The 27,666-nt window shown below is 36.3% G+C and overlaps 1 protein-coding gene across 6 annotated transcripts in view; it reads right to left on the reverse strand.

The window, feature by feature from the left end:
- STAG1 (STAG1 cohesin complex component) overlaps positions 1–27,666 on the reverse strand; it is a 363,800-nt gene that overhangs the window by 92,347 nt on the left and 243,787 nt on the right. For all 6 annotated transcript variants that reach the window (XM_070576138.1, XM_070576137.1, XM_070576141.1 and 3 more), the window contains 5 exons: positions 19,763–19,861; positions 19,184–19,263; positions 13,342–13,449; positions 9,786–9,900; positions 1,131–1,248 (listed from right to left, as the gene is read on the reverse strand). In XM_070576138.1, coding sequence (XP_070432239.1) covers positions 1,131–1,248; positions 9,786–9,900; positions 13,342–13,449; positions 19,184–19,263; positions 19,763–19,861 — 520 coding nt within the window. The remainder of the gene's footprint in view (positions 1–1,130; positions 1,249–9,785; positions 9,901–13,341; positions 13,450–19,183; positions 19,264–19,762; positions 19,862–27,666) is intronic.

Here is a 27,666-nt window from a genome sequence, read left to right on the forward strand (position 1 = left end):
GTTTTCTCTCTCACTGAATTTTGTCAAAACTGGAGTAGATAACACCAATTACCATCACTGCTTAGAAAGAACACTGGGGGATGGTCATTCTCCTGATGACCTGTTTGGGTAGTCTATCGCAGGAGATGGCTCATTCTGCTCTTACACGCCAAAGGATTGAGCCACACAGAAGAGTAGGGGAAGCAGAACAGGGAATCAATAGTATACTATCTCATTTAATCCTCACAACAACTATATAATGCATAAAAGGAAAATAATGTCTATATTATAAAGAAAAGGAAGCTAAGGATCAGAAAATATGAGAACATTAGCCACAAAAAGTAAGAGTTAAAAATCTGAATCTATTTCTTTTGATTCTGAAGTTCATGTTTGTTCACCACAAGTCTCACTTACATCAAGGTATCATCTACACTCCAGGACTGCTGTATAGATTAAATGAAATACAGTAGTTCTTTAAAGCACTATCGTGGGCTAGTTTGAAAAACAAGCCATATATAGGAAAAAGCATTTCTAGTTTTAAGGAGCTAATACTCATATAAGCTTTTAGACTACAAATGCTTTATTAAGTATACATATCCATTTTACTGGTTATGTTATCATGCAAAGTATAGTAAGACACATACTTTACTTATCATACAGCAATTATTTCTCCCTATTTCTGGAAGAGCTAGAAATATTTGACTTTATTTTTGATTTCCTGACTTTAATATTTAAGAAAATATCACAAAAGAAGGGATGGTTGTGCTCTAATTAAATTCTTTAGTGTCAAAGGCGTTTCCAAGTTCCCATATAAATACAGCAAAAAGATTCTGGATACACTTTTCTTTTTTTCACATTAAGTAATTCAGTATTATGTGACTCAAATCAGGATAAAGAAAACTTTTTTGAATATTACATGACACTTATATGGATGTTAAAAAACTTGTGTAGCATGGCAGCAGTCAATCTGGAAAGATGTTATAAACTATTGAGATATCCTTACTTGTTACAGGAAACAAATTGTTCTCTTTACAAAAAGACATACAGTATGCTTGCGTATATTCATTTTTAAAAAGTGATCTATACAGCATGGTATGATTATTAATAGAAACCCAAAACGGTATGTAAATCAACTTGTCAAAATACTATACCTTCCTCTCCTTGAACAGGTTCTTCTAATAGCAACTCTGTCATACATTCCCAGTCTTTCAACAGTTCTTGAGAGCTCTCCCATAAACTGTCCACCAAGTAGGCTGCATGTTCGTGTAACTAAAAATAACAAATCAAGTGTAACTGAAGAATATTTAGAAGAAACTACTAATATTTTGAGTCAATAAACCACGTCTTCATAATTAAAATGGCTTGATCACAACGTTTCCAAGAGCCACCTAGAGAACAATATATATATTTGTATTCCACTGTCAATAATGGGATGCAATATGTAGAATCAAATTTTTTTATAGTAGTAACGTTAAGGATCTCCTACGAAACTGAGAGTATAACTAGTTAACAGAATTCCTGAAATTATAAACTAGATCTAGTTCACTTTTAATTACTCTAGGTTTGTGTCTTTGAAACAATCTTTTTTTTTTTTTAAGGAAATCAATACTTTTTCTCAGAATTCCATTTGAAACTTTGGTACCAGACTGACTTAATTTACATCCTGGTCATCTTGTCAAGGTCAAAATGTTAAGTTATTCCATCTCTCCTCTTTTCTACTCTTATTTCCATTTAACTCAATGCATTAATCATCCCACCCCACCCCCACTTTTTGCTATTCATTACTATTGACAATTTTCTTTGGAACCCATGATCTCACAGCAAACAAACACTCTCAAGTTCCTCATCAAACACTTCACATCAAACTCTCTACCACTTGTTAGTCATTAAACTGTGAAGAATATTACTCCAATAAGCTCTTCGGGGAAATTAAGTAGAGAAGGTGTGGGCCTTGTTCTTGTTTCTGCTACTTACAATTAACTTCGCCACTCTCGTATAAAAGTTCTTCCACCTTTTCGGTTCATGACATCCAGCTAAACCACCTTCTAGATGGGTGTTTTTCAAACTACAGATTGCAACCCATTCACTGGTTGTTAAACCAATTTAATGCACTGAGACTAAAGTTTCAAAAAATGAAACATAGAAGAAAAGAGTGTATAGCACATAGAAAATTAAGCACTATTTCATATAACTCATATTGCAGTTATATATGCTTGTACTTGTGAGAGAAAATGGTTTTCTCATCACGAGTAGTGGCTCAAAAATGTATAAAAGTTATCTTTCCAGACCTACGGGTTGTCTGCCAATATCTTGGCACATCTGGCATGTGAGCTGGTTTTCTTCCTCACTCTGAATTCTATCATTATTCTTAACTTCAATGTGTTTTTTGATGACTTATTTAAAGCTGTGTCTCATTTGACTTCCTTAATTCTATACTTCATTTCCACTGCATTTCAAATCTCACATTCTGGCTCCTGAAATGCTTCAGGAAAACCACACACAGAGACACACACAAAAACAGTCTCCCAATGATTTTTGTCAAAGCAAGAGTGGAAAATATTGATTAGCATCTCTGCTTGGAAAAAACATGGGCAAAGACTTGCAGCAAGTCATCTTTAAACTTTCCAAATTTACGTGTCCTGGGAAACTATTACTAGACCATTAGTAACATCATTCCAACAGTGAATGACAGTGATGGTTGCACAGCTATGTGAACGTTCTTAATGTCAATGAACTGTACAGTTAAAAAATAGTTAAAATGGTAAATTTCATTATGTATATATTTTACCATAATAAAAAAAAAACCTATGTTGAACAAACTTGCTTTTATGCCTATCTATGTGTCCATGTTTAAGCGTGTTTATAGAACAGGTATAAGAGGTTCACGATTATATTTTTGGTGGATTATAGCTCCTATACATATAAAATATCCTTTCTCTGTCCCTCTTAATGCTTTTGGTACTCAATTCTGGTTTATCTTATATGATATCGTCCCTTTAGCTTTTTGTAAGCATTTAATTATATCCAGCCTTTATCCAGTTTAATTCTTGTTTTTATTTGTAAACTTCTCATGTTATTTTGATTAAAGTGTGTTTGTAAATAACATTTTCATTTCTTTAATTCAACCGTAAATGACAATGTGTGCCTTTTAATAAAGCATGTTAACCCATTTACATTTATTGGGATTACTGATATTGGAAATATTCTTTGTACCTGATTCCCTGAGCTCTACTGATGACATTTTCTTGTTTTATCTGTGCTTCCATTAGAGTTTTATTTTCTAACTTGTATTTTTCCATCACCAAGATCTTCACATTTATTTACTTCATTCAATGAACATTATAACCTCTACATTTTGAAAATAATTTTTTGACATTCGCCTTTAAGCTTCACGGCCATATTATTTAGGCTTAGAACAAGTTTTTACAGATATTTTTGCTCACCAATGTTTATTATATTCCTTATTTTCCTTTTATATTATATCCATTTTTCATTTTGCTAGAAAACATCCTCAGGTAGTAAGTACTCTGCATATAGGGTGCATGGGTAGTAAACATTCTAACTGCACGTCTTTTGATTAGTTCCTTGCCTCCATTCTCTCTGTTTCATTACAGAGCTCCTACTAGATGATATAATAAAAATTCTGATTCTGTACTCCTTGTCTTTTAATTTCTCTCTCATACTTTTCATTTCTTTCTTCTTTTGTACTCTTTTCTGAAAATATCCCTTGGTTCAAACTACAGGCAATCCATTCAGGCCATTTAATGATGTGCTTCACCCATAAATTTTGAAAATCATGTTTTTAACTTCTAAGAATCCTCCTTCCTCTCTCAGAGTAGCTTCTTCCTATATCTGGGGGTATTAATCAAAAAATTTCATCAATATGTTGGGTTCTGTGCTTCTTTTTCATGGTATTGATATTGATATTCAGTGATTCTTGGTTGCCAGTTCATATATCTTAATGAGTCTAGATTCAAGAATATCGATAGCTAGAATCCCTTTCTTGAGTCTGACTGCAAGGTCCTGGCTTCCTTGGCTGTTCAGTAAGTGGAAAAAGGAAATCTATAATCAGGTAAGCTGTTCCTTTAATGTGTAGGCATGCAATTTGTCTTTTGAATGCAAAAGTTCCCTTTCCTCTTAGTGACCATAAATTATCTGGAGCATTCATTCACCACTTTGTCTCTCAGACCAATGTCCACAACCCAAATGCCTGGACTAACATTTCTAACGTGAGGAATAAACTCAGCTAAACAGCAGCCCCTTAAGTACTATCTATAGCTCACTTTTTTCATCAGCCTCTGCTGATCTTTGATATATTTCAGATTTCTACCATAAAACCTTATTTCCCCCCTATTTTTGCCTCATATGGAGCTATGGGTTACTTAACTATAATGGAATTCATAGTCAATTACTTTATGGCTTCCACAAATTCCTCACTGTTCTGGTGAACTGGCAATATCTCTTTCATCTTAATTTACTTAGCATGAGGTTTTCAGTTGGATGAATTGCTGGCACACTTCGAGGCTTAAGGTAATATACAGTTGGCCCTCTGTATCTGTGTGTTCTGCATCTACGGACTCAACCAACCATGGATCAAAAGGCCTACAATGGTTGTGTCTGTACTGATCATGTACAGACTTCTTTTTCCTTGTCTTACTCCCTAAACAATACAGTATAACATCTATATACATAGCATTTATGTTACATTAGGTATTACAAGTAATCTGGAGATGACAAAGTATATGGGAGGATGTGCATAAGTGATATGCGAATACTATGCCATTTCATATGAGGGACTTGAGCATCGGTGGATTTTGGTATCCGCAGGGGGTCCTGGAACCAATCCCCCACGGATACTGAGGGATGACTGTACTTCTATTCTATGCCTTGAACCAAGGCATACTGAATTTTAGCACAGGCATGTTGTCATTGTTTCAGAAATATTCTGTGTGGTAGCCAATATTCTCAATGTAGATGCTAACCTTTGACCATTCCCTTGTCTTTCTGACTATAAGGTAGTGGCTTAGTAGTCTCCATTCTGTTAACACCAATAATCTGCTGTTTCAAACTCAATGTGTATAGCAGAAGGACATGAAAATGTGTTGGCTCATTTTCTGATTAAAAGTTTCAAATCACCAAGATTAGCAACAATAATCAATTTAACATGGTCAGTCAGGAACTGGCTTGACATAATGTCGATGATACAGTCTTTCTGTCTTGGGGCATTTGTTACGGCCTCATAACTTGTTAGGCTCAAATCTCTACAAGAATACCAGGTAAATCCATGTTTGAGAAAAAAAAATTCTAACGTGGCCAGTAAGGGTATAAGGTTAAAACCTTCTCAGACACTTTATACCAAGGGACCTTCTACTGGTAGTGAAAGATGAAACTATAAGAAAGAAGGTCTTGAGGCATCCTCAATAGCTATAAAAATACTCTGGGTTTAAAAAGGATCTGGAACCCTAAAAGTAAAACAAAAATGAATTTTCTAAAAACAGAAGTACCATAATTTTATACAAACAGCCTGAAAATCAGGTATCTACAAGCATTTTTTGTACTCTTCAGGAATTAGATGAACAAAAAAGGTAACTCATTAATCGATAAAAAGCTGCTATATAGCAAAAACGGATAATTAAAACTATACTAAAATTTGTTTATAAATTATATATAACAAATATAAATTAAAATTATACACAAAATTATATTTGTATCCTGGTGGATTTTACCCTGCTTTATTCAATACAATTTATTTATAGGATTTCCTCTAAGCTTGTATGTAAGACAAACTAATCTCATTTTCCTGGTTTTGTTTAATTACAATTTTCTGGGTGCATTCTCATTCATTTTTAATTGGCTTCAAGGTTGCTCATAATATTTTACCTGAAGTTTTCTCTGCCTGCTAACTTCTCTGCCAAATAGTTAAATACACTAAAGGAGTTCACTGCATAATGGAACCGTACATTGATTCTTTTTATGAAAAGTTATTTACAATGCAAATACAGTCATGTGCTGCTTAACAACAGGGATACATACATTCTGAGACCTGCATTATTAGACGATTTTGTCATTGTGCAAACATCATAAGAGTGCACTTACACAAACCTAGATGGTATACCCTACACTGCACACCTAGGCTATATCGTACTCATCTTATGGGACCATTTATGTACGTATGTATGTGTGTGTGTGTGTGTGTGTGTGTGTATACTGTCATGTATGTGGTCTGTTGTTGACTGAAACACCATTATGTGGTGCATGATTGCTATCAACCCAAGTTAGTCTAAAATTTCTAAATACTTGTATATTGGGTTTTATTCTCTGCTGAAATAGAGCCAGTCATTGGCGAATCTTGAAGAACATATAAAAACAAACAAAGTTATCATTCATGCACAATGAATGAGATTCCTGAGATTTCCTGGATATATCAATAATATGTGTGTTAATTTTCTGTCCTAAATGACTGACTGTCATATCTAGCCTCATCATTCCATATGCCTGGAAGGAGGGTGGCCATACCTCTAGATTGTCCAGAAATGTTCTGGGTTATGATTATTGCTTTGGAGGAACTATTAAGAGCATTCTTGTCACTTTGAAAAGCATCACAGGTTGTACAGTAAATTCTATGGTCACACTACCTTTAGGGAAATCTGGACTCACTGCATTCAAGTACCATTAATCCTACCATTTGGGATGCATCTAAAATATACTAGGTATTTTGTCACCTGAAATCAATGACTGCTATAAAGGTTGTGATGGCTTAAAAATGTCACTTTCTGGTACAAAAAGAAAAGAAAATTAACAATTAGTTTAGGCAGATCTCTTAATTTAATCTCCATTATTTCACCTGTAATTCATATATAAAAGAGGGGGACTACTCCATGGACTGTAAACCTCTTTCAAGTCAACACTTTAGAATTCTATTACTAAAATGTTAACTATTTAACATCCTAGTACAACAAAGAAAGTATGATAATCAGTTCCGTTGATCCTAGTTAATTGGCGGGTAATTCATCTATAAGATGGACTCACTCTACTTTATGATTTCTAAAGTCTCTTTCAATTCAACTTTTTATGAGTCTATTACTAAAATATTACTAATTAATGTGTTACAGTAAAACAAGGAGGAATTCAGAACAAGACACAATTAGAATTCCACCATAATATAAGAATATGGCTTTAATAAGGATTCAGCTCTGGGGGTACATTAATGTAACAGGATGAGAAGAGAGATTTTAGCAAAGAATGTTTCTTGTGAAACACAAGAGACCATAAAGGCCAATATTATGATCATGAATCAACGAGAAATCTTTAAACATGATTTGCAGTTGCTTTTGCAGCTGACAAGAATGCTACAGAGAACCAGGAAATATATTTTAATGGTCTTGTAACACTTTAGTAAACAGCAGCAAACAAAGGAATACAGTACAGTAGTCCCCCCTTATCCTCAGGGGATGCACTCTAAGACCCCAGTGGATGCTTGAAACTGCGGATACTACTGAATCCTATGTATACTGCTTTTTCTTATACATATATACCTCTAATAAAGTTTAAGTTATAAATTAGGCATAGTAAGAGATTAACAACAATAACTAATAATCAAATAGAACAACTATAACACTATACTATAATAAAAGTTACTGTAGATCTTAGCAACCTCAGCATATGATTTTTTTCTTTCCTTATTAAGTGGTGAATTTTTCCCTTTTCACTTAAAAGAAGCACTTTACAGCTTCTCTTCAGCTTATCTGAATTGCAAGCATCTCTACTCTTGTGCTTTGGGGCCATTATTAAGTAAAATAAGAGTTACTTGACACAAGAACTGCAATATAGAGACAGTTGATCTGATAACCCAGATGGCTACTAAGTGACTAAGGGGCAAGCAGGGTATACAGCATGGATACACAGGACAAAGGGATGATTCAACTCCTGGGTGGGATGGCACAAGATTTCATAAAGCTAATCAGAATACTGCAAAATTAAAAACCTATGAATTGTTTATTTCTGAAATTTTCCATTTAGTATTACTGGACTGTGGTTGACTGCAGGTAACTGTAACTGAGAAAAGTGAAACCATGGATGGGGGGCACTACTGTAATACCATCTGAAAATAGCCCAGCAACACAAATGTGTATTACTTCAAATTACTGCTTTAAATAAAAGATGAAATTGGGTAAAATTAAGTACTTGTGCCTTTTAATCTATCAAAAAAGAACAGTCAGTCCTTGGGTTTTCAGCGATCGAAAATGTTTTCCTTCACTTAATAATCAAGTTCAACCAGCCTAGACCATCATATTCCCTAAACTTTTCAGCAGTTCAGAATACTTGCGTCTCTCATCCCTATCAACTTCTGAATTGTTGTTGCTATTAAAGTCAAATTTTCATATAGTAGTTGATTGTTGCATAATACTTTTTAATCCCATTCCTTTAAAACCTAAAGGAGCTAAGAGTATAATTTGAAGTGGTCTATTCCAAGTGTGATATTTATTTGAGTATTTAGTGTTTTATCTTAAACGTTCACAAGCATTTTATATTTTACTCCATAATATATCCACACTTTCTTTGTTAAGAAAATAATGATTTAAAACCTCACTAGGCAAAGTGTGGTCCCTGGACCAGAAGCATAAACATCACTAAAGAGCTTGTGAAAAATGCAGCATCTCAGGCCCCACCTCAGAGCTACTGAATCAGAACTGGCATTTTAAACAAGATCCCCATTTAATTTGTATACATATTTAAAATACTGTTCTTAAAGACATCCTTTACTCAAATGCAACTCTCCAGCTTGTTTTGTTTCTGACTTTATTCCTTCTCTATTCATTGCCAATTCACTTAAAAAATATGGGCAACTCCTTCACCACTTTTCTGTTCCACTTTGCCCTAACCCCACTCATTCCACTGACTCAGTTCTTACTTCTTTCTGATTTTAATTTTCACACAGACTGCATGTTTGTCTCTTTAGGTCTCATTCCTACAGTTTCTCCAGCACTTTCAACTTTGAGTAGTTACAGACTCTTTTAAGTTTCTTTTCTTCCCAGAACTTCAACACAAACCAAAAATATTTTTTCCCAAGTAAAACTGACAGTCTTAAATCTCTAGATTTTCTCCACTTTCTTTGCAACTCTGTTCCCACTCATTTCTAAGCCAAGCAGCTTTTCCATGCAGGGGCTCTTCAGGATTAGTTTACCATTCCTCCAATGTCATACCAGTAGTAGGAAATACAGTTCTAATATCAAAGAGCATTTTAGTGGGCAAACCAAAGTTCACTTGCGTAAACAGATTCTGAGAGAGAATATATTATAAATGTTAATTACAAAATTGTTTAAGTGATAACTGACATGGAAATGTCACATGGAATTACTGCTATGAAGTTTGTACAACTATTAATTAAAGCATTTAAATTTATATATATTTTTTCCTCCTTACATAATTTTCAAACAAGAGAGAACTAATTGTTTTAACAGCTTGACAACTTTTCACAAACTGTTTAAATAATATAATTTAAAAGCTATAGGCAAAATTCAAGAAAAATAAAAAGCAACAATAAAAAAAGTATGCAGTATTGCAATACTGTAACATTTTTTAAATTGCTAGTCTATATTCAGTGTTGATCCACATCTGCATATATACTCCCATGAAAGGCATACTGATTCCATAAGCAGGCAATCCATGAAGGCAGTTTTCTAAGGAACTGGCTTGTTTTCATTTGATTGAAAAATATCACCTAATTACAATGAATTAAATGACGATTTTATTTAACGTATAATCTAATACAAAAAACAAAATAAAGAGTTATGTTAAAAATTTACCTCACTTTCAAGAAAGAAAAGAACCAGCATCCTAATGAGGTTCCCATTTGGACTGTTCCTTCCCCTCCTCTTTGCTAATGCTTCTTCTGCTTGTGGGTCATGTCTGCTAAACAGCCTGGAGACAAGTAACAGAACAAGAGCATTACAAACTTACATGGATATGAATTGTAGTCTTTTCCTTCACTACACAAATTATTTCAGTGTTTACAAAAAAAAAAGAAACAATATCAGAGAGCAGCTTACTGAGTTTTTTCAATAGAAGTATGTAACAGGTGTTTTTATAGGTCAAAAAAATAGTTATATCTGAACAGTTTCATATAGTTCAACCATATATAAAGTGGAAAAGAAAACTTCTTTAATTGATGACTAATCAATGTTCAAATATTTATGAAAAATATACTTTTTATCCTATGTGATAGATACTAGAGCATATAATTTTAGAGTTCTATTTTCTTTTCTTTTTTTTTTTTTTTTGAGGAAGATTAGCCCTCAGTTAACTCCTGCCAATCCTCCTCTTTTTGCTGAGGAAGTCCGGCCCTGAGCTAACATCCATGCCCATCTTCCTCTACTTTATATGTGGGACGCCTACTACAGCATGGCATGCCAAGCGGTGCCATATCTGCACCCAGGATCCAAACTGGTGAATCCCGGGCCACTGAAGCGGAACATGTGAACTTAACCGCGGCGCCACCGGGCCGGACCCCGAGTTCTATTTTCTTTAATATTGACTTTATAGTCACATAATTATAGCATTGAACCAAATGTTTCATCAAAAATTATAGAAATATGTACTTTTAATCAATACTTGCAACTTTTCTGCATATTAGCCTATTACCTAGAAATAGTACTTACTAATCCAGGAACATTGAGTAAAATTACATAAAGTTTACAAGAATACCACTTAGTGACAAAATTTCTAAAATATGGCAAAGAAACGACTTGAAAGTTTTACTTTGCCAAGAAGATTTATTCTAACAAAATTTAAGGACTGCTAAAGGTGTCTGATTCCCAAGTATTGCTCCAGGTAAAAGGGATGTAACAGTAAACAAAGACGAAAATCTCTATTCTCACTGAGCCCTCACTCTAGTAGATGAAGATAAAAACAGTACATAAATATTACTCTCTCAGGAGTTATAAGGAAAAACAAGCAACTAGGGATGGGGATATAGAGTGTGCTAGTTTAGAAACAGAAGTCACAGTAGGATTCTCTGATAAGAGGCCAAATAACAATAAAATAGGAATAATTTCATGCAACATAAAAATAAACCAAACTCAAGCAGAAAATGAGTACAGGCAAGTTAAATTTTTTTTTGCGGGGTGAGGGAAAGTATATGGCATAGGGAGAAGACTAGAGTATTATCTTAAAGTTACATCTGCATAGCTATCAGATTGGTTTAAGAGAAAGCTGTGTTTATTCGGGTGGCTTTTGGAGGGGGGAACAAATGGAAAATATGCGGCTACTTTATAATTGAAATGTACACATTTGGATAATTGCATTCACTATATATAATATAAATATAAGGTACTAAGGAATTAGCTTAATTTTTCTAACATTAAAATATTCATTTCAGACATGTTTTACTACTTTTTGGATGCTTGGTTAAGCTTGTGTATAGCTCATAAACTAGACTACAAAACAGACTACGTACGTATGCACACACATGCATTTTTTTTTAAAACTTAATCATGGAATTCTTGGGGCTACTCTACAGCTTGTTAAGATTTTAAAAGATCACAATATTAAGTGGTGGGGAATGCTCAAAGATATCACTAAGAATCAAAAGTTCTGAAACTGTGAATATCTCCAGGGCAGGGGCATAAAACAAATTCACTGAGTGAAGCTTTCATTTGTATAGGAATTGGTTTCATTTTCACAAAGAAATAAGAAATAATGGAGGCTTATACTTGTGGATTTTTATGTAAAATATTACAATTTAAAAATTTTGGGGGGATAGCCCAGTGGCATATTGATCAAGTTCGTGCACTCCACTTTGGTGGCCTGGGGTGTGCGGGTTCGGATCCTGGGCGTAGACCTACACACTGCTCATCAAGCCATGCTGTGGTGGCATCCCAAATACAAAACAGAGAAGATGTGCACAGACGTTAGCTCAGTGACAATCTTCCTCAAGCAAAAAGAGGAAGATTGGCAACAGATGTTAGCTCAGGGCCAATCTTCCTCAAAAAAAAAAAAAAAAAAAAAGAGAGAGAGAAGAATTGGCAAGTATTTCAAACTTAGAAAAATACAATATGGATAAAATCAAATATATTCAAGGACTCTTTCTGACTCAAATGCTACCAGTTTATGGCCTCTATTCTGTAGAGAACCAACCTTTTTTAGTCTATTTTTTCTTTGAAACTATGGAAGCAATCAATTCTTTCTAAAAACACAATGCTTTTTGAAAAGTTAAGTAGAGAACAGAGACTAATTAGAATATAATAGTCCTGGAAAAGTAAGGGAAGTTAAGACTAGAGTACACTCTTGATATTTATGACACCTCAAGATAAACATGGAAATAACACTATTCTATTAGCCATAGATGCCCGAGTCACTGGCAAATTCCATGTATTATTTTAAAAGTCACGCTTGAAAATCTTGGCTTTCTGCCTCACTTTCATTATCAGCATGCACTAGTAGCCAGCTTCCTTCTTAAAGATTTTTACATAGAAACAACTTTTCCCACTTTGAGAGGTACCACTGAGTAGAGAACAGTTTGTTGATGCAGATGTTGGATGAAGGGCCAGGCCTTCTCATTATTAAAGTTAATCATCCATGCACAACAGTTGCCCAGTGCATGATTTATATCTGTGCATAGCATAATCACAAATTACTACATGTACTGGACTTCTGGGTTCACTCACCAATGATCAAAGTCACTAAATTAAATCTATGAACAAAAAACTGAAAACAAAGCAAAAGGTATCACACACAAGAATATGTTTACATTTTAAGAATTAAACCTACTAATCCAATTAATTAAATAAATTAATTAAAGAATTAATCTACTAATAAATTATAGGACATATACAGTAGACCATGATCAAAAATATATTTCATAAGTATGTTTAATTACATTCATAAACTCTCAATAGCTCTATGCTTTGTCTGAAAAAACAGATGAAGTTTTGCTTTATTTAAACTACAACTGTATACATAATTTTCAGAATCACTATGGATTACCAACTAAAATAATCCTCATCTCAACAGAAAGAATGAAAAAGAACATGAAAAGTTGGAAGGCATTTTGAAGGTGATTTTAGATTACAAATTTATCTTGAGAAACTTATATAAACTTCATGCACTCTCCCAATCTCCACTCACACTCCTAGCTGAGAACCATCCTTTTAGATTTCAGGGAAAAGGATATGTCACAGGGGACATCATTCTCAGGGCTGTGATTCATGATGTGCACATAGGCTGTGAGGATATTACAGCCCACAGAATTTGAAATGGCCACTTCTAGCACTGCTTTCAGTCACTATTACTCTCTTCTACTAATGCTTAAACAACAAAACAAAACACAAAAGTGGAACCTAGTTTTAAAGATAATTCACTCACTTTTTGTGAAGGAATTCTCCAGCTGCCACAGCAACAGGGCGATGTGCTGAGTACACCAAGTGGTAAACATTTTCACAGTCTTCATTGGAAAGAGCTTCTTCACTTCCACTGAAAAATTCAGAAAGTAACATCTGAGCCAAAACAAGTACTTACTTTCAGTTCTACCTTTATTTATATTTTGTAAAGTTCATTACAAAAGCTCAAGGCATATTGACTTTATTTTCATCTCCTTTTAATCTTACTTTGAAAGCAATATTTCTCTTTAATTATGAGGCATCTAACCATTATAAAAAATTCTGCAAATACAAATAAAACAAGAAAATAAAATGTCCACAATCTTTCCCACATACACCCATAGACAATGACTATTAATACCTTGAGATAATAGCTCAAATTAGTTCAAGTTCTTTAAATGTGCGTAAGATTGTGGTTGATAGGCACTGGGAATATATTAGTCCCTGTTTCAGACAGTTAAATTATTATTATGCTATGTAACTTCTTTCTAGAATTGTCTATTTTAAGTTATATTTTATCACTACATTTACAATACTATTTAGTGTTCTTTCTATATAAAATGGATTCAGTAGTCACAACTATTCCTTTACTAAATACAATTTTTCCACCTTTCCATTCATGCATTAAAGTTTGAGCCTTTTCTTAGTTTGTTGGAATGTGTCTTTAAGCAGTTTTTTTTCCCAAAAAAGGGAAGTCTATTTCCTGACTATTAACGTGCTTAAAAATGTCTGATATGATTATAGATTAATGATGACTAAATGAAGTATAGATTTGTGCTGTACAGGTTCTTGACAAGATGTAGGGGTATATACTCAATCCCTAGAATTTCAATCCTGGAGATGCCTCAGAAGCTAGGAGGAGGTTGAGGGAACTGTCAAATAAACATAAAATTAGAGTGACGTTTGCAGCTGCAGAAGGCGGTTGCATCACAGTATAAGGGAGAAACACAGTGAATGAAAAAGAGCTGGATATCAAAGATGGAAGATAGGCTAGAAGCATTTTTTTAAACTATTACTTCTTTTCCCTCTCAACAATGTCTGTTCTAATTCTGTGAAGCAAAAACAGTAGCCAGCGGTAGTGTGAGTGGTTAACAACAGTGTTGTGCTGGAACCAATAGGCACCAGGAAATTAACAATAGGTATAGGCAAATTGGCTAGCTCATGAACTAACTCTCCCTCTATATCCCTTCCATATACTGAGGGTTATGAGATTACAAATGAAGGAGACAGTTTTTAAGACTGCCAGGGAAAAGTTACAAATTATAATAAACAGAGGCTTTCTGTCCTGAAGAACAAATGTCTCTGCTCATGCTCAACTTATACCCCAAAATTATGAGGAGGGGCACAAGGCTAACGCCTAAGTTTTAACCCCTTTACCCAATTATATATCATTAGCTCAATTAGCTGACAACCTCAATAGAAAGTTAAACTTATAGGAAAAAAAATTTAACAAGACATCTCATAAGTAAAAGGTAAATAATCTACACCAAAAGGAGAACTACCAGATGGATAGAAAAAGGATTTAAAGGAAGTGTAACAGAATGTTAAATATGACTTTATCTGTTGTTTCGGGAAGCTTTGGTAGAGATCCCACAAACCAAGAAAAGTAAGGCCAGATCATTTCATGCAAATGCTATAAGAAACTGGAAAGCTAGTTTTGTGATCCTTAGCTCATTACTCACCAAAATAGTAAGTAAACAGAAATTAGGAGATTGAGCAATACAATGGGTAGAAAGGGTTTCTTTCAAAAGAAAGATTCAGAGGGTCAGCCCCAATTACCTATTGGTTAAGTTCAGTACAGTCCACTTCAGCAGCCTGGGTTCAGTTCCCAGGTGCAGGCCTATACCACTCATCTGTGAGTGGTCATGCTGTGGCTGCAGACCACACACAAAATAGGGGAAGACTGGCAAGAGATGTTAGCTCAGGGCAAACCTTCTTCAGCAAAAAAGAAAAAAAAAAAGAAAACAAATACGTCAGAGTACTGTGGTACTCTGAAACCATCTCCCCAAGCCAAACTGGAGCACAAAGTTTCAGAGAATCACTATGAAAACTTTATAAACATTCCTTACAATTATGAAGAGGTTTAGGAAATGGTTCTTGGTGCAGGGCTTAAAAAAGTCTTAATGTGAAAAGCTGACTAGAGCAACCTATGGTAGTAGATTGAGAGAGGGCTATAAGGGGAGTAAGCCATACTTTCTTCGTTCATAAATGGTCTGTTTCCTGTAGGCCAAATATGGAATATTTAAAGGGAGCTAGCCTGAATAGTGGACTTTGCCCATCAAGACTACCCATAGGGCAAACAACTCCAACAGAGGAAACCTGAAAGCTAGGGGCTGCGTCATAAAGTAAATAGCCAGAGGAGGCACTGTCCACTCTGGGAGGTGTAGTCACAAATACCTAGAGTGGGATGAGCTCTGAGAAATCCAGAGAGGATGAATGTATCTAATGAATTAGGATATCTGACACAGCTGGAGGGCCATAACTGTACCACTTAAATAAGACATGATCTGCTCTTATTTCCTCCAATCAAAATGCAGAAAAGAACCTTAAGAACAGAGATTTGAAACCAGCCAAACCACCTTCTAAATTCATGACGAAAATAGGATTTTTGCCAAACAAGGTCTCAGATAGTTTGAAAACTCTCCTAGCAGGAAAAAATAATCTTGGAGGAGTCTATGAGATAATTAGTCTTCCCTGGAAATAAGGGAAATATCAAAGGAAAGTTTACTGCTATCTAAATGAGCAAGCACTGAAACTAAATAAAAAAAGGAACCAAGAAAAAAAAGTATATACTTAACAACACAGATCTTAAACTCTAGATGATTCCAATGAAACAGGTGGGTGGGGAGAATGTCAGGGTACTTTTTTGTTCAAGGGAAACATATTAATAAACTTGTGAAATTTACAAGAAAAATGTAACTAGAGGCCTAATATTTTAAAATAGATTTGAAAAGGAAAAATCTCTTCATAAACAACAAGAAAGAATGGTATGTAAGGATAAAATGAACACTATCAGAAGTGTTCATGAAGACATCAGGAATACATCTATCAATCTATATACTCTGAAGTATACCAAGCAACAACTTATAAGGAAAGATATACACCAACAACAGTATTTCGAGACTTTAACACATCCCTCTTAAGTAGATAAAAAATAAGCAATGGTATAGATATTTTGAATGACACAGTAAATAAACTCAAAACAATGAATCTAAACACATAACTATATACACAACGTAGTTACATTTGTTTTTACATATACTTAGGAAATTGAGAAAATTGACCCAACCACTCAGAACACCTTCTCAAATAATACAATAAAATAGAAAGGATGGTTTAAAAGAACCTGATATAATTGGGGAGAACAAAAACATACCATTGAACAACCCATGATTAAACTGAAAATCATTAACGTAATAAAAATATTTAAGAATCACTGTTTATGAAAATACTATATGTCCAAATTTTCAGGAGACCAGTAAAATAAGTAGTACTTAAAGGTATTTTTATTACTTTAAATATGACTATTAAAAAGCATCAAAAAAAGGAACCAAAACAAGCTCGTTCTCTGAAAATAATAAGGACAAACTTCTAGCATGACTGATCAAGAAAAACAATTTTTTTTACAAATAAAATAGAAGATGAAAAATAGGAATTAACAAAAGAAACAGCTGAGATTTTGAAGTAATAAAAATATGCACTATAAAATAATAAATTCGAAAACTGTGATGAAATTGCTATACTAAAAAAATTTACAAAAAGCCGAAATTAGCACAATAAGAAACAAAAGCTAATTTAGATAGATAACCACGAAGGAAGCAGAAATAGTAAAGACCTTTTCCTCAAGAGAAATTCAAAATTGATACGGTTTTAACAAGAGAATTCTCCCAAGATTTCAAGGAAGAACTAATCTCTGTCACAGAATATTTGTCTCAGAAAAGAAAAAAGGTGAGAAACTATCGAAGGTATTTCATAAAGAGACTATAACTTTGATTTCAACGTTGGATAATAGACAAGAAAAAAATGTCAAATTTATACATGAACACACATGTGAAAATCCTAAATAAGATAGTAAAAATAACATTGCATTTAAGTAAAATAAAGTAAAACCAAATATATCATGTTCAAATAGGATTTATTCTAGAAATGCAAGGGTGGTTTGACATTAGACAAATCTATCAATTTGATTCAGGCTCATCAATGTATGAAAGGAAAATCCCAGAAAACTCAGAACAAAGGAACTTTTTATCACGTATCAAAAACCTATCTCAGGGGCTGGCCCAGTGGCATATAAGTTTGCACACTGCACTTTGGCTGCCCAGGGTTTCCAGGTTTGGCTCCCGGGTGTGGACCTACACACCACTCATCAAGCCATGCTGTGAGAGTGTCCCACATAAAAAACAGAGGAAGACTGGCACAGACATTAGATCAGGGACAATCTTCAAGCAAAAAGAGGAAGATTGGCAACAGATATCAGCTCAGGGCCAATCTTCCTCATCAAAGAAAAAAACACCTATTTCAGAAATCACAGAAACAGAGAACTTTAGATGCCTTCTAAAGACAAAAACAAAAACAATGTGCCATCATTGATACTTTTATAGTGCTAAAAGTACTGGTTAACATAATTAGACAAGAGAATGAAACAAAAGTTTTAAGGTTAGGAACAGAGGAGACAACACTGAAATTGTTTGCAGACGATATAAGCTACATAGTAAACCCAGAGAATCAACAAAACATCAGAATGCATAAGAGTTCTAATAGGTTGCACATATAAGACCAACATAAAAATTAAAGGTTTCTCTTCCTCAGCAACAAAAATGCTAAATACAAATCACATGACAACAAAACCATAAAGTAATTAAGAATTAACCTAATAAATAATGTAAACACCTCTGTGAAAAAATTTAAACCTTACATAAAAGACCCAATGAGATTTTAATAAAGAAATGCATCATTTTCATGCATAAATAATATATAACTGTAAAGAATTCCATTCTCTCCTAAATTTTATCATAAAATTAAATGCAGTTCCAATATTTAAAATCCCAGCCAAAGTTTTTGAGGAAATAGACAAATGTACTTTAAAAATTCATATAGAAGAAAAAAAATCCACAAGGAGCTAAGTGGATTTTAAAAAGAAAGGTAAAGAAAAAGGAATCACCCAATAAGAGAAGGCCATATGTATAACATGTAACATATACTATATTATAAAGCCATAATAAGAAAGAGTAAAGTACTAGAGCAAAAAGAGGTAAAAAGACATCAAAACCATAAAAGACCCTGGCAAAGATGACATCTGGTACATGATGGATGTGGCATCACAAAGTAGGGATGGGAGGATTTGTAATGACTTTGCTAAGATCTACATTCTCTCACACAGATTCTTCCTAGTTTTTAGTCAAAGCTCTACAGATAAAACTTACTATCACTATTTAAAAACCTCTATCATATTGACACAATTTAAATGCCTTATTTCCTTTCTCCTACTTTTATACAATTATAAGGAAGCCCATCTGACAAACCTATCCCCTTTGAAACCTTCTCTCTCTCTTTTTCTTAAATCAAAAAGTATGTTTCTTAACTGATATTTCTTCTGGACTGCATAAAAGAACTTTTATTTGGCGGAAACACAATAGTCAAAATAAAAAACGAACAGAGAGAAAAACAAAACATTTTATTTCAAACCTAACCTTAAAATGTAAAAGCAGAACCTAAAGTGATGAGAATATTTATTAGGGTTATACATGTGAAGTATATCAATAATGCTGAGAAAAAGACATTAAAATATCAACAGATTAAATTAAAATATTAACAAATATTATACTTACTGAAGTATCAGAGTAACCAATCGAATAGCTTCCACAGCAACATCATATTCCTTATCAAGTGTCATTGATACAATGCGATCCTGAAAAAAAGTTACAAATCAAACCAACCAGGAGCAGAAAATAAGTTGGGAGAAAGCTAAAGTAATGTTCTTTGGCGAGTAAATCCAAGACTAACAATAGATTAAATGAAAAGCTTTACCCTTGAAATCGTATCATCATAGCTTTACTTACACAAAGGAGATATTAATATAAATATTCATAATCTAAAATCTTTCTCATCAATTGGCATTCTCTAACACTGAGACAAAGAAATCTTAACTTGCAAAATTAATATAATCACAAGCTGTATATAAATAAAATCTTTTAAGCAGGAGAACCTTCTGTTAAAGGCAATAAAGAACTCATGTTGGTAATAACTTTTGTAAAGCAGAGATCCATTCATATATTTAATATGGGTTTAAAGAATATGCAGTAAAAGAATATGAACTAAACACTTGGCTTAATATCATTCGTGAAACTATCCATAACTAGCATTTTTAAAGTGAAAAATAAAATAAGCTAAGCATTCTTAATGCTTACCTTGAATCGGTTTGTGAATAGCTCCAGTTTGGGGAATAATTCTCTATTGGTATATAAACTCTGTAGAGCTTTCAAACACTTCAGCCTGACTTCTCCTTGCTGCAGAAATACAAATAAAAACACAATAGACGTGATCAATTCCATGTCAAAAAGGTTGGAAAGATTTTCAAGTCTATATGAAGACTAAAGTAATTTTCAGTTTAACCATTCAACCATTTACTTCATACTGCAATTCAACATAGGGTGGAACTGAGCAATTGTGTAGTCTGTGTTGCACTTATATTTGATTAAAAACGCAGTGAAAACCCCTTAGTTACTTGAGAGTAAGCTACAACTTTTTCAAACATGTATCAATTCTGATTCAACATGGAGTATTTCCCATGTTACACTGTGGCACTTTGAGAGGATTTTTAACCTATGATTTTAAATAGAGAAGGGTATGCTAATATGTCCTTCATGTTACTGAATAATCCTGCAGGAAAACCTAATTTCATATTGAAGTTAGTGTTTATTCATTTAACAAATATTTACTGGATGCCTTTAACATTCCAAAAAGAGCAGTTAGGAAAACAGATAACGAGCAAATGTTTAAATCAAAGGCAAAATAATAGAGTGAAGTGTGCTGGGGCTGCTATTTACTTGTGGAATATCTTTAATAAAGTCATTACTTGGAGTAGATGATGTTGGTGATCAAAGTACATTCAGGATCATCTAGAAATTTAGCCAACTCTCTCAAAAGATTCAAAGCAGACTGAAGTTTCTATGTCGAAAAAGAAGCAATGTGCTGTAACAGTAGAAGCTCAAGTTCTGGAATCAGACAAAACTAAATTTTATTTCCAATTCTATAGCTTATTAGCTACATGAGAGATAGCAAGTATATTAATCACTCTGATACTCAGTTTTCTCATTTATAAAATAGTGATACCAACTTCAGAAGGTTGTTATAAGGATTAAATACAGAGGTATGCTGGGAAAAGTTTTAACCAGCTCTGGGGGATGGGGCCCTGAAATGTTGCATTTGCAGATTTCTGGAAAATAAATACTTCCTCCATGGCCAATTTCAAGCTACCAATTGATGTTACTGAACTTGTATTTGCAAAGGGATGTGCACAATCACTCTCTTGCAAGCTGATTCAAGGTAGCTCTAGCACACCACTGAATAAGATGATGTTTCTTGGTAAAGTCTTTAGCACGTGAGATACCTTAGCAGATGCTGTTGATGCCAGGTCCAGGTCCCGTATCCTAACAGAAAAGGCTAATTAATCTTCCCACTTACTCCTGTGTTGACAGCTAATGTCTCATAGCTCCACCTGTCTCTGGAGAATTGACTAAGGTTGAAAAGAACCACCTGGCATAGAGAGTCCTGGGAGGTCATGCTCTACCTTGCCTCTCCTGTGCACATCCTTTCCTTCCTCCAGGCTGAGGCCCACAGCCAGCATGGAATGATATAGGGTAAAACAGCCCAACCTCCTTGCCTCAGGGTAGGACAACCTCTGAGGTGCAAATTATTCTTCAAAGTTCCTTGTGAGAGCGTGCTAAAAGAAGACTTCTCCTGAAACCATGTTTCTGTTAGTGTATTTCCTGCTTTATCCTATTTTCCTCATTTTCTTATAGGCTTCTCTTCAGAGTACAAACCTCAGTGCATCACTAGCACAAAAATCTGACTCAGGCTTGGCTTCTATGGAATGTCACCTAAACAGTTGGTACCAAGCATGGTCCTAGAAAGAAGACTTTAATGATGGGATTCTGGGGTTGGATCATTTGAAGGATGGATTACTATGAGGAAGGACCCAATTACTGGTGGTAGGTGAAGTACTGATAGTCTCTGAAATAGGATAGCAGCCATTTGCTATTTCACCTGTGGGTAAAAGGGGACACACACTTAGCTTATACAAAATGCCTAGCATTTGAAGGAGCAGGGTGAATGGTAACTATAAGGACTATGGAACTGGGTGACTAAGTGTCACTGAGATACCAAAGAGAGAAAATGACAGGCTAATTAATTACCAGTTTAAAGCAAGTGTTACCTCTTTTGCAACATTTAAAGAACCTTATCTTTTGTAGATAAAGAGCTGATCATACTGAAGACTAGGCCTAGGACCCAATTTTAAGGGTGGCAGAATTTAAGAGACTCTGCATCCCAGGCAAGTCTCCTAAGTCAAAATCAGGACCATAGAGGAAAAATGTACAAGTCTAAAGAATATCTGGGTGGACGCAGTTGAGAACCTTGAACTCCAAGTTTCCCACGAACTCGTGAGCCTGAAAATAAGGCTCATGTCCCCTCGTTAGAGGATAGCATGTCCCATCTGTCCCCCCACCCCCAAGACTATATGGAAGCCTCAAGTGAAGCAGTGCCTTGACAATGCTAGTAGCCCTCCTCACGATCTACACCAACCTTCCCCTGTGGCCACCAGACCAAGGTCAAATCTCAGCATGGTCCAAATGGGGAAGTACTGGGTCAGCTAAGGGAGGAGACAGATTACATGTTACAAGTGCTGCAGGATGGGCCAATTTGAACCAGAAAGAACCAGGATAGGCTAGGGAGTGGGTGCTGAGAGTAGTGGACAGGGGAGTGGGAATATAAAACAGAATATGGGAGAATTTTTGGCTATGGGGAACTTTCTGTTAACTCAAGATTTAAGGCCTTGTTGAGGGCCCCTGGAAATGGCCTAACACATTGCTGGATGGCTCTTGGAAAAAGCAATGGTGCATACTAAATGAAACAGATGCCAGAATCATTGTGGCAGACATTAGAGACACAGGAAAGTGTAAGCATTCCAGAAAGGATCTCTTATATAAGCTGAGAAGACCTCTCAGCTGAGTATGTTCCTCAGGAGGGTCCAGAGAATACTGTTTACCACGGCAATCAGGAAAAGATTGGCGATAGGGGCAGAGGCATTACTGAGAAGCTCCAGAGTGACTGCGTTCTGTAGGCTAGGATTGGCAGTAGCAGATACTCAAACAGAATAGCAGAGACAAGGTACCGTCACCTACCTATGAGATGCAAGGGGGGCATAATAATTATAATGGGCAGCAAGGTGGAAGGGCAGCCCAGGGGATCTATGGAGATGGCTCACAGGACATGGTATTCCTGGAGGCAAGACAAGTGGAAAGCCAACAAGTATCACACAATTACAAGAGATCAACAATGGGTGAGCAAAAGACTAAGAACAGCTGTTCCATTGTAAAAATCACAATCCCAGAGATTGCATGTAAGTAGTTTCCTTACTTCTCTCCAACTAGAGATTTGAAAATAAGGCCAAAAAAGATGAAATTACTCTATCTATCCAAGTTCACACAGCAAATTATTGGTAGAGCAAAGACACTAATCAAGCTTTAGCTTCATTTTGCCCAGAGTGGCCTCCTAATCAACTACTTCTCCTTTCAAGTCTTTGTTCTTCACCTATAACATGCCCTGCCTACATTACAGGAACTTAACAATTAAATAAAGTCGTACCTATAAAAATACTTAGAAAACTGCAAAATAACTTAGCTAGAGGAAGACTCCAGTTGCCTTTTTGATAACTGCTCTACTATACTCTGAAGATACTCCCATTACCGTACCTAAATGCTTGACTGTTCTCCCATTACACAAAATCTTATTCAAATCTAAATACTGTTTACCACAGTGCTTAACACATAATCACTGCAATAAATAATTTTTGAATGAATAACTATATAAATACATGAAAACAGAAAAGAAACATAGAAAGATAAAACAATTTGTTAAGGGAGGGGGCTGTGCATATTTGTCAGAGACTCTTTAACCTATCAATATTTTTGCAACATTACTTTTGGAAAAAAATGTTAAGAGCTATAAACAGTATTATGCAGCATAGTGGCCTGATTTAATAAAGAGTTGTATTTTTTAAGGGACAATAATTCATGTTTCTAGGAGAAAATACTGATTGTTATTAAAACGCATACGTATAATATAAATGCTTCAATGGGAATAATGTGAAAGACTTAAAATTAACCAAATTCAGGTGTCCTGTCAAGGAGTAGATGTGTCTGTATGTAGCAGGGGTCAAGGGAATAAGAGAACGAATAAATTTTTTTAACAGTTTTATTGAGATATAACTGATATACAAAAAAACATTTGATGAGTTTGGACACATGTGTTCATGCATGATACTATTACAGTCAAGGCAATAAACATATCCATCACCTCCAAAAGTTTCCTTGTATCCCTTTTTCTTTTCTTTATTTTATTTGGTACGAAGAGAAGGAGTGGTCTTGAGGGACATTGTTATGTACTGCTGGGAAAGGCAGTTTTGTGTATGCAGTCTTCTAACCTCCACTTGGCCTCATGAGAATGCGCCTTGGGCCTGGAACACTTCCTTACCAAGAGATACAGAGGAGCCAACAGAATAGACCATGGCATGCTGGAAACAAAAGGACTAGTCAGCCCCATTGAGAGAGTGGTGCTAGCTCTAGGGATGGGTGGTGGTGAGAGACTGACTGAGGTGCTGGCCTCCCTCTGGTCACAGGGGAATAAAGAGGATATTGATAATCTCCTTATTTACAGGGATGAACTGGTGCAATGGATGAGGGTGGAAACGTGAAGTGGGTCCCAAAAAAAGCAGGGAAACTATATTCTACCTCTTGGATGCCTTTGTGCTCCCACGCCACCCCCAACTCCCATGGTGTCTCAGGGGTTACAAATGATGTCTGAGAGAAGTAGAAGGGTTTCATGCAGGAAAATTCACCTGATCCAGTTGCTTGCAGGCCTCAAATAAGACCTGTTTTCATCCAATGCAAAACCACTGATAAAAACAAAACTGTTGAAATGAAGTCCTTTCTGAAAGTGAAACAGGAAAACTGAAGGACAGACATGGATATCTGCCAGGTGTATCTCATGCAGCATGGTTGGGGTATCTGTTTGATGGAAATGCATTGCAGACTCAAATGTATAGGGTTAATTACTACAGTTAGGGATGAGGTGAAGGTTTTTGGGTCCCCACTGGGGACCAGAGGCCATACGTCCCTGTCAGGATAGAAGGGAAAGCAGCGGGGGTGGGGGGGGGGGGATTCAGACTTTTATGGAGCTCCTAGATACTGATGCCCATATGATAATACTCTCAGGTCCCCAAAGGGGTAGGATTAAAACAGTGGCTTTGGATGGTTTTTGGGAGGATGTAGTTACCCATGAGGGACAAGTTCACATGTGTTTAGGGATGGGATCCTTTGGACCATTCAGGTGCCGATGATCGTGGTTCCCACCATGGAGTACATAACAGGCATTAACATTTTGGCTGAGTGCAGTGCAGAACACCATCATCACCTCAAGGGGTATGCAGAAGGATAAACTGAAGCATAATGGGCCAGGTGCAGTCTTGGTGAACTCCAGAGTTGCCCAAACCATGAAACAGTGTTCAACAAATATACTGAATCTATGCCGGGGCGGGGGGGGGGGAGGGGGGGTGACGGATACACATTATTTTGTCAATTCAAGACAAAACAAGCAGAGGTACTGATAACCACCCTATCACAACTTAATAGCCCTGTCTGGCCAGTCAGGAAGGACTCTAGAGCTTGGGGGGTTGACAACTACCACAGGTTAAACGTGGAAGCCCTAGCTTTGGCCCCAGCAGTCCCTGATATTATCGTCATCACTGAGACAGTGGCAATCCATATGGGAAACTAGTACACAGTTACTGAGCTGGCTAATGCCTTTTACTCAATCCCTTTGCAGAATGAGGATCAGGACCAATTTGTGTTTACATAGAACAGCCTGGAATATACTTTACTGTACTTTTGCAGGGATATCTAAATTCCTCTGCAATATGCCACTGTGGAAGGGGTTGATACTTAACAAGCCCAAGTCCACAAGAAATTTTAGTCATCCATTACCTTAATGACATCCTAATAACAGGGCCAACGGAAAAACATGGCTACAGTGCTGCACACAAGTCACTGACAAAATGATTAGTGCCAATTTGACTATAAATCCAGATAAAGTCCAAGCCTGGCACAGCAGGTGCAATTCCTAGGGGCTACTTTGGCAAAAAGCCAAAAAGTATTCTAGAGACGATCAAATAAAACCCACAGGCCCTGGCAGCAACCGCTAATAAAAAGGAGGTCCAACAGCTAGTGGGCCTCTTTGCATAATGGAAACAGCATCTGTCCCACCTGGGTGCTCTCTTGGTCCCTTTAATCAAGGAGACCTGCAAAGCAGCCAATTTTAAGTGGGGCCCTTTAAATAGCAGCAGGGCTTGCAAGTTGTTCAATGAGCTGTGGTCCAGGCACAGCTTTTGGGACCTTCGAAGCCTGCAAGCCTGATGGAACTGCAGGTTTCCCCAACCCTCCCACACAGTGATTAGAGTCCGTGGCAAAAGGAAACTACCACTGGTGTGCATTGGCTTCTTGGATTCTAGACCCACAAACTTCCAGAAGCTGCCGCCAAGGACATCCCTTATGAATGACATTTCCTTGCTTGCTATCGGGCACTGGTGGAGATGGAGCATCTTATGGCTGGAGTGCCACATGTGATGGTGCCACCTCAACTGCTCATTCTCACTTGGGTAATAACAAAGCTTACCAAAAAAACTGGAAAGGTTCAAAAAGCTCAATCATAAAATGGAAATGGTGCATCCAAGATCAGGCCTGGCCAGAATCCCAAGGGACCAGTAGACTCCATAAGGAAATAGCCAGCTTCCCAAATAAGGCCCAAACAACCATTAGGGGATGCTTTAGCCCCTCCTGGGGCAACTTGGGGCCTAAGATTCAAAGATGTGCCTGCTGACAGTATTTCACAATTTACTGACATCTCTGTGAAACTAAAGGCAGATGGGGTCTGCTGGGTTGCAGATGTCATCCAGACAATGCATGGCCATCTTTTGACGGAGACTAGATGTAGTCTTCCAACCAATGGGCTAAGCTCCAAGATGTGGTGATGGCCACACCGGCAACTCTTACCACTATGCCTTGATACATATTCACTAACTCATGGGCTGTTGCCAATGACCTAGCCATCTGATCAGGAGAATGGAAACAAAAAGACTAGACCATTAAGGGAACCTCTGTATGGGGAAAAGAACTATTGCAGGAGCTTGCTGCCTGGGGAGAAAAAATAGATCACTCATATGGATACTAACAGCAAAGGACCTTTTAAAATAAAAACATAAATGGAACTCTTGTGATTCTTATCAACGTACTCAAATCATCCAGAGAGGAGAATTGAGACACATTAACTAAGGAAGTGGGACCTGCTTGAGTCTGGCAGACTCCTGACGTGGCACAAATGATGCCTCACTGCCCTTAACACCTACTCAGGCTATGATATTGCTATGCTAGTCTGGCATGTGGATGCTGAAACTACCATAGTGGCCCTTGAACAAAACTTATGTCATATTTTTGGATACCCCACGGGACTTCACTCTGACCAAGGAACATCATTCACTGCCCAGAGAAGACAACAATGGGAATGCTCTCATGAAATATGATGAACTTTCTCTGCACTCTATCGCCTGCATGCCAATGGAGCCATCAAACAAATGAATGGCTAACTTACACAACAACTAAAGAAAGGACACCAAGACAGTCTGCTAGTAGACTGGAACCACCATCTGACTAGGGCTGTATTAGCTACTAAACACTGCACTCCAGTGCAAGGGAAAGAGCATTGCAGTGCATGTTCAGAAATATCAAGCTTGAATGGGAGTGGACTAGGCAGTCATGTGTTTAGGCTGTGCCTGCAAAATCCCAATCTCAGGATACCAATCATTCTTTTTCTTTTTGCCCCTTGGAGTGCACATCTCTGGGGTGGTTTATGGTTCCGGCTGCCACAGAACCCTGGACAGGGCCCCCTGACTCTACTCTGGATGTGATGCTTCCCCTGGGAACCTCCCTCCTATGGGATACCACAAGGGTGGGAGATGAAATCAAGGAGTACCAAGGAACAT

The sequence above is a fragment of the Equus przewalskii genome, chromosome 15 (assembly GCF_037783145.1).
Source record: "Equus przewalskii isolate Varuska chromosome 15, EquPr2, whole genome shotgun sequence".
Taxonomy (NCBI): Eukaryota; Metazoa; Chordata; class Mammalia; order Perissodactyla; family Equidae; genus Equus; species Equus przewalskii.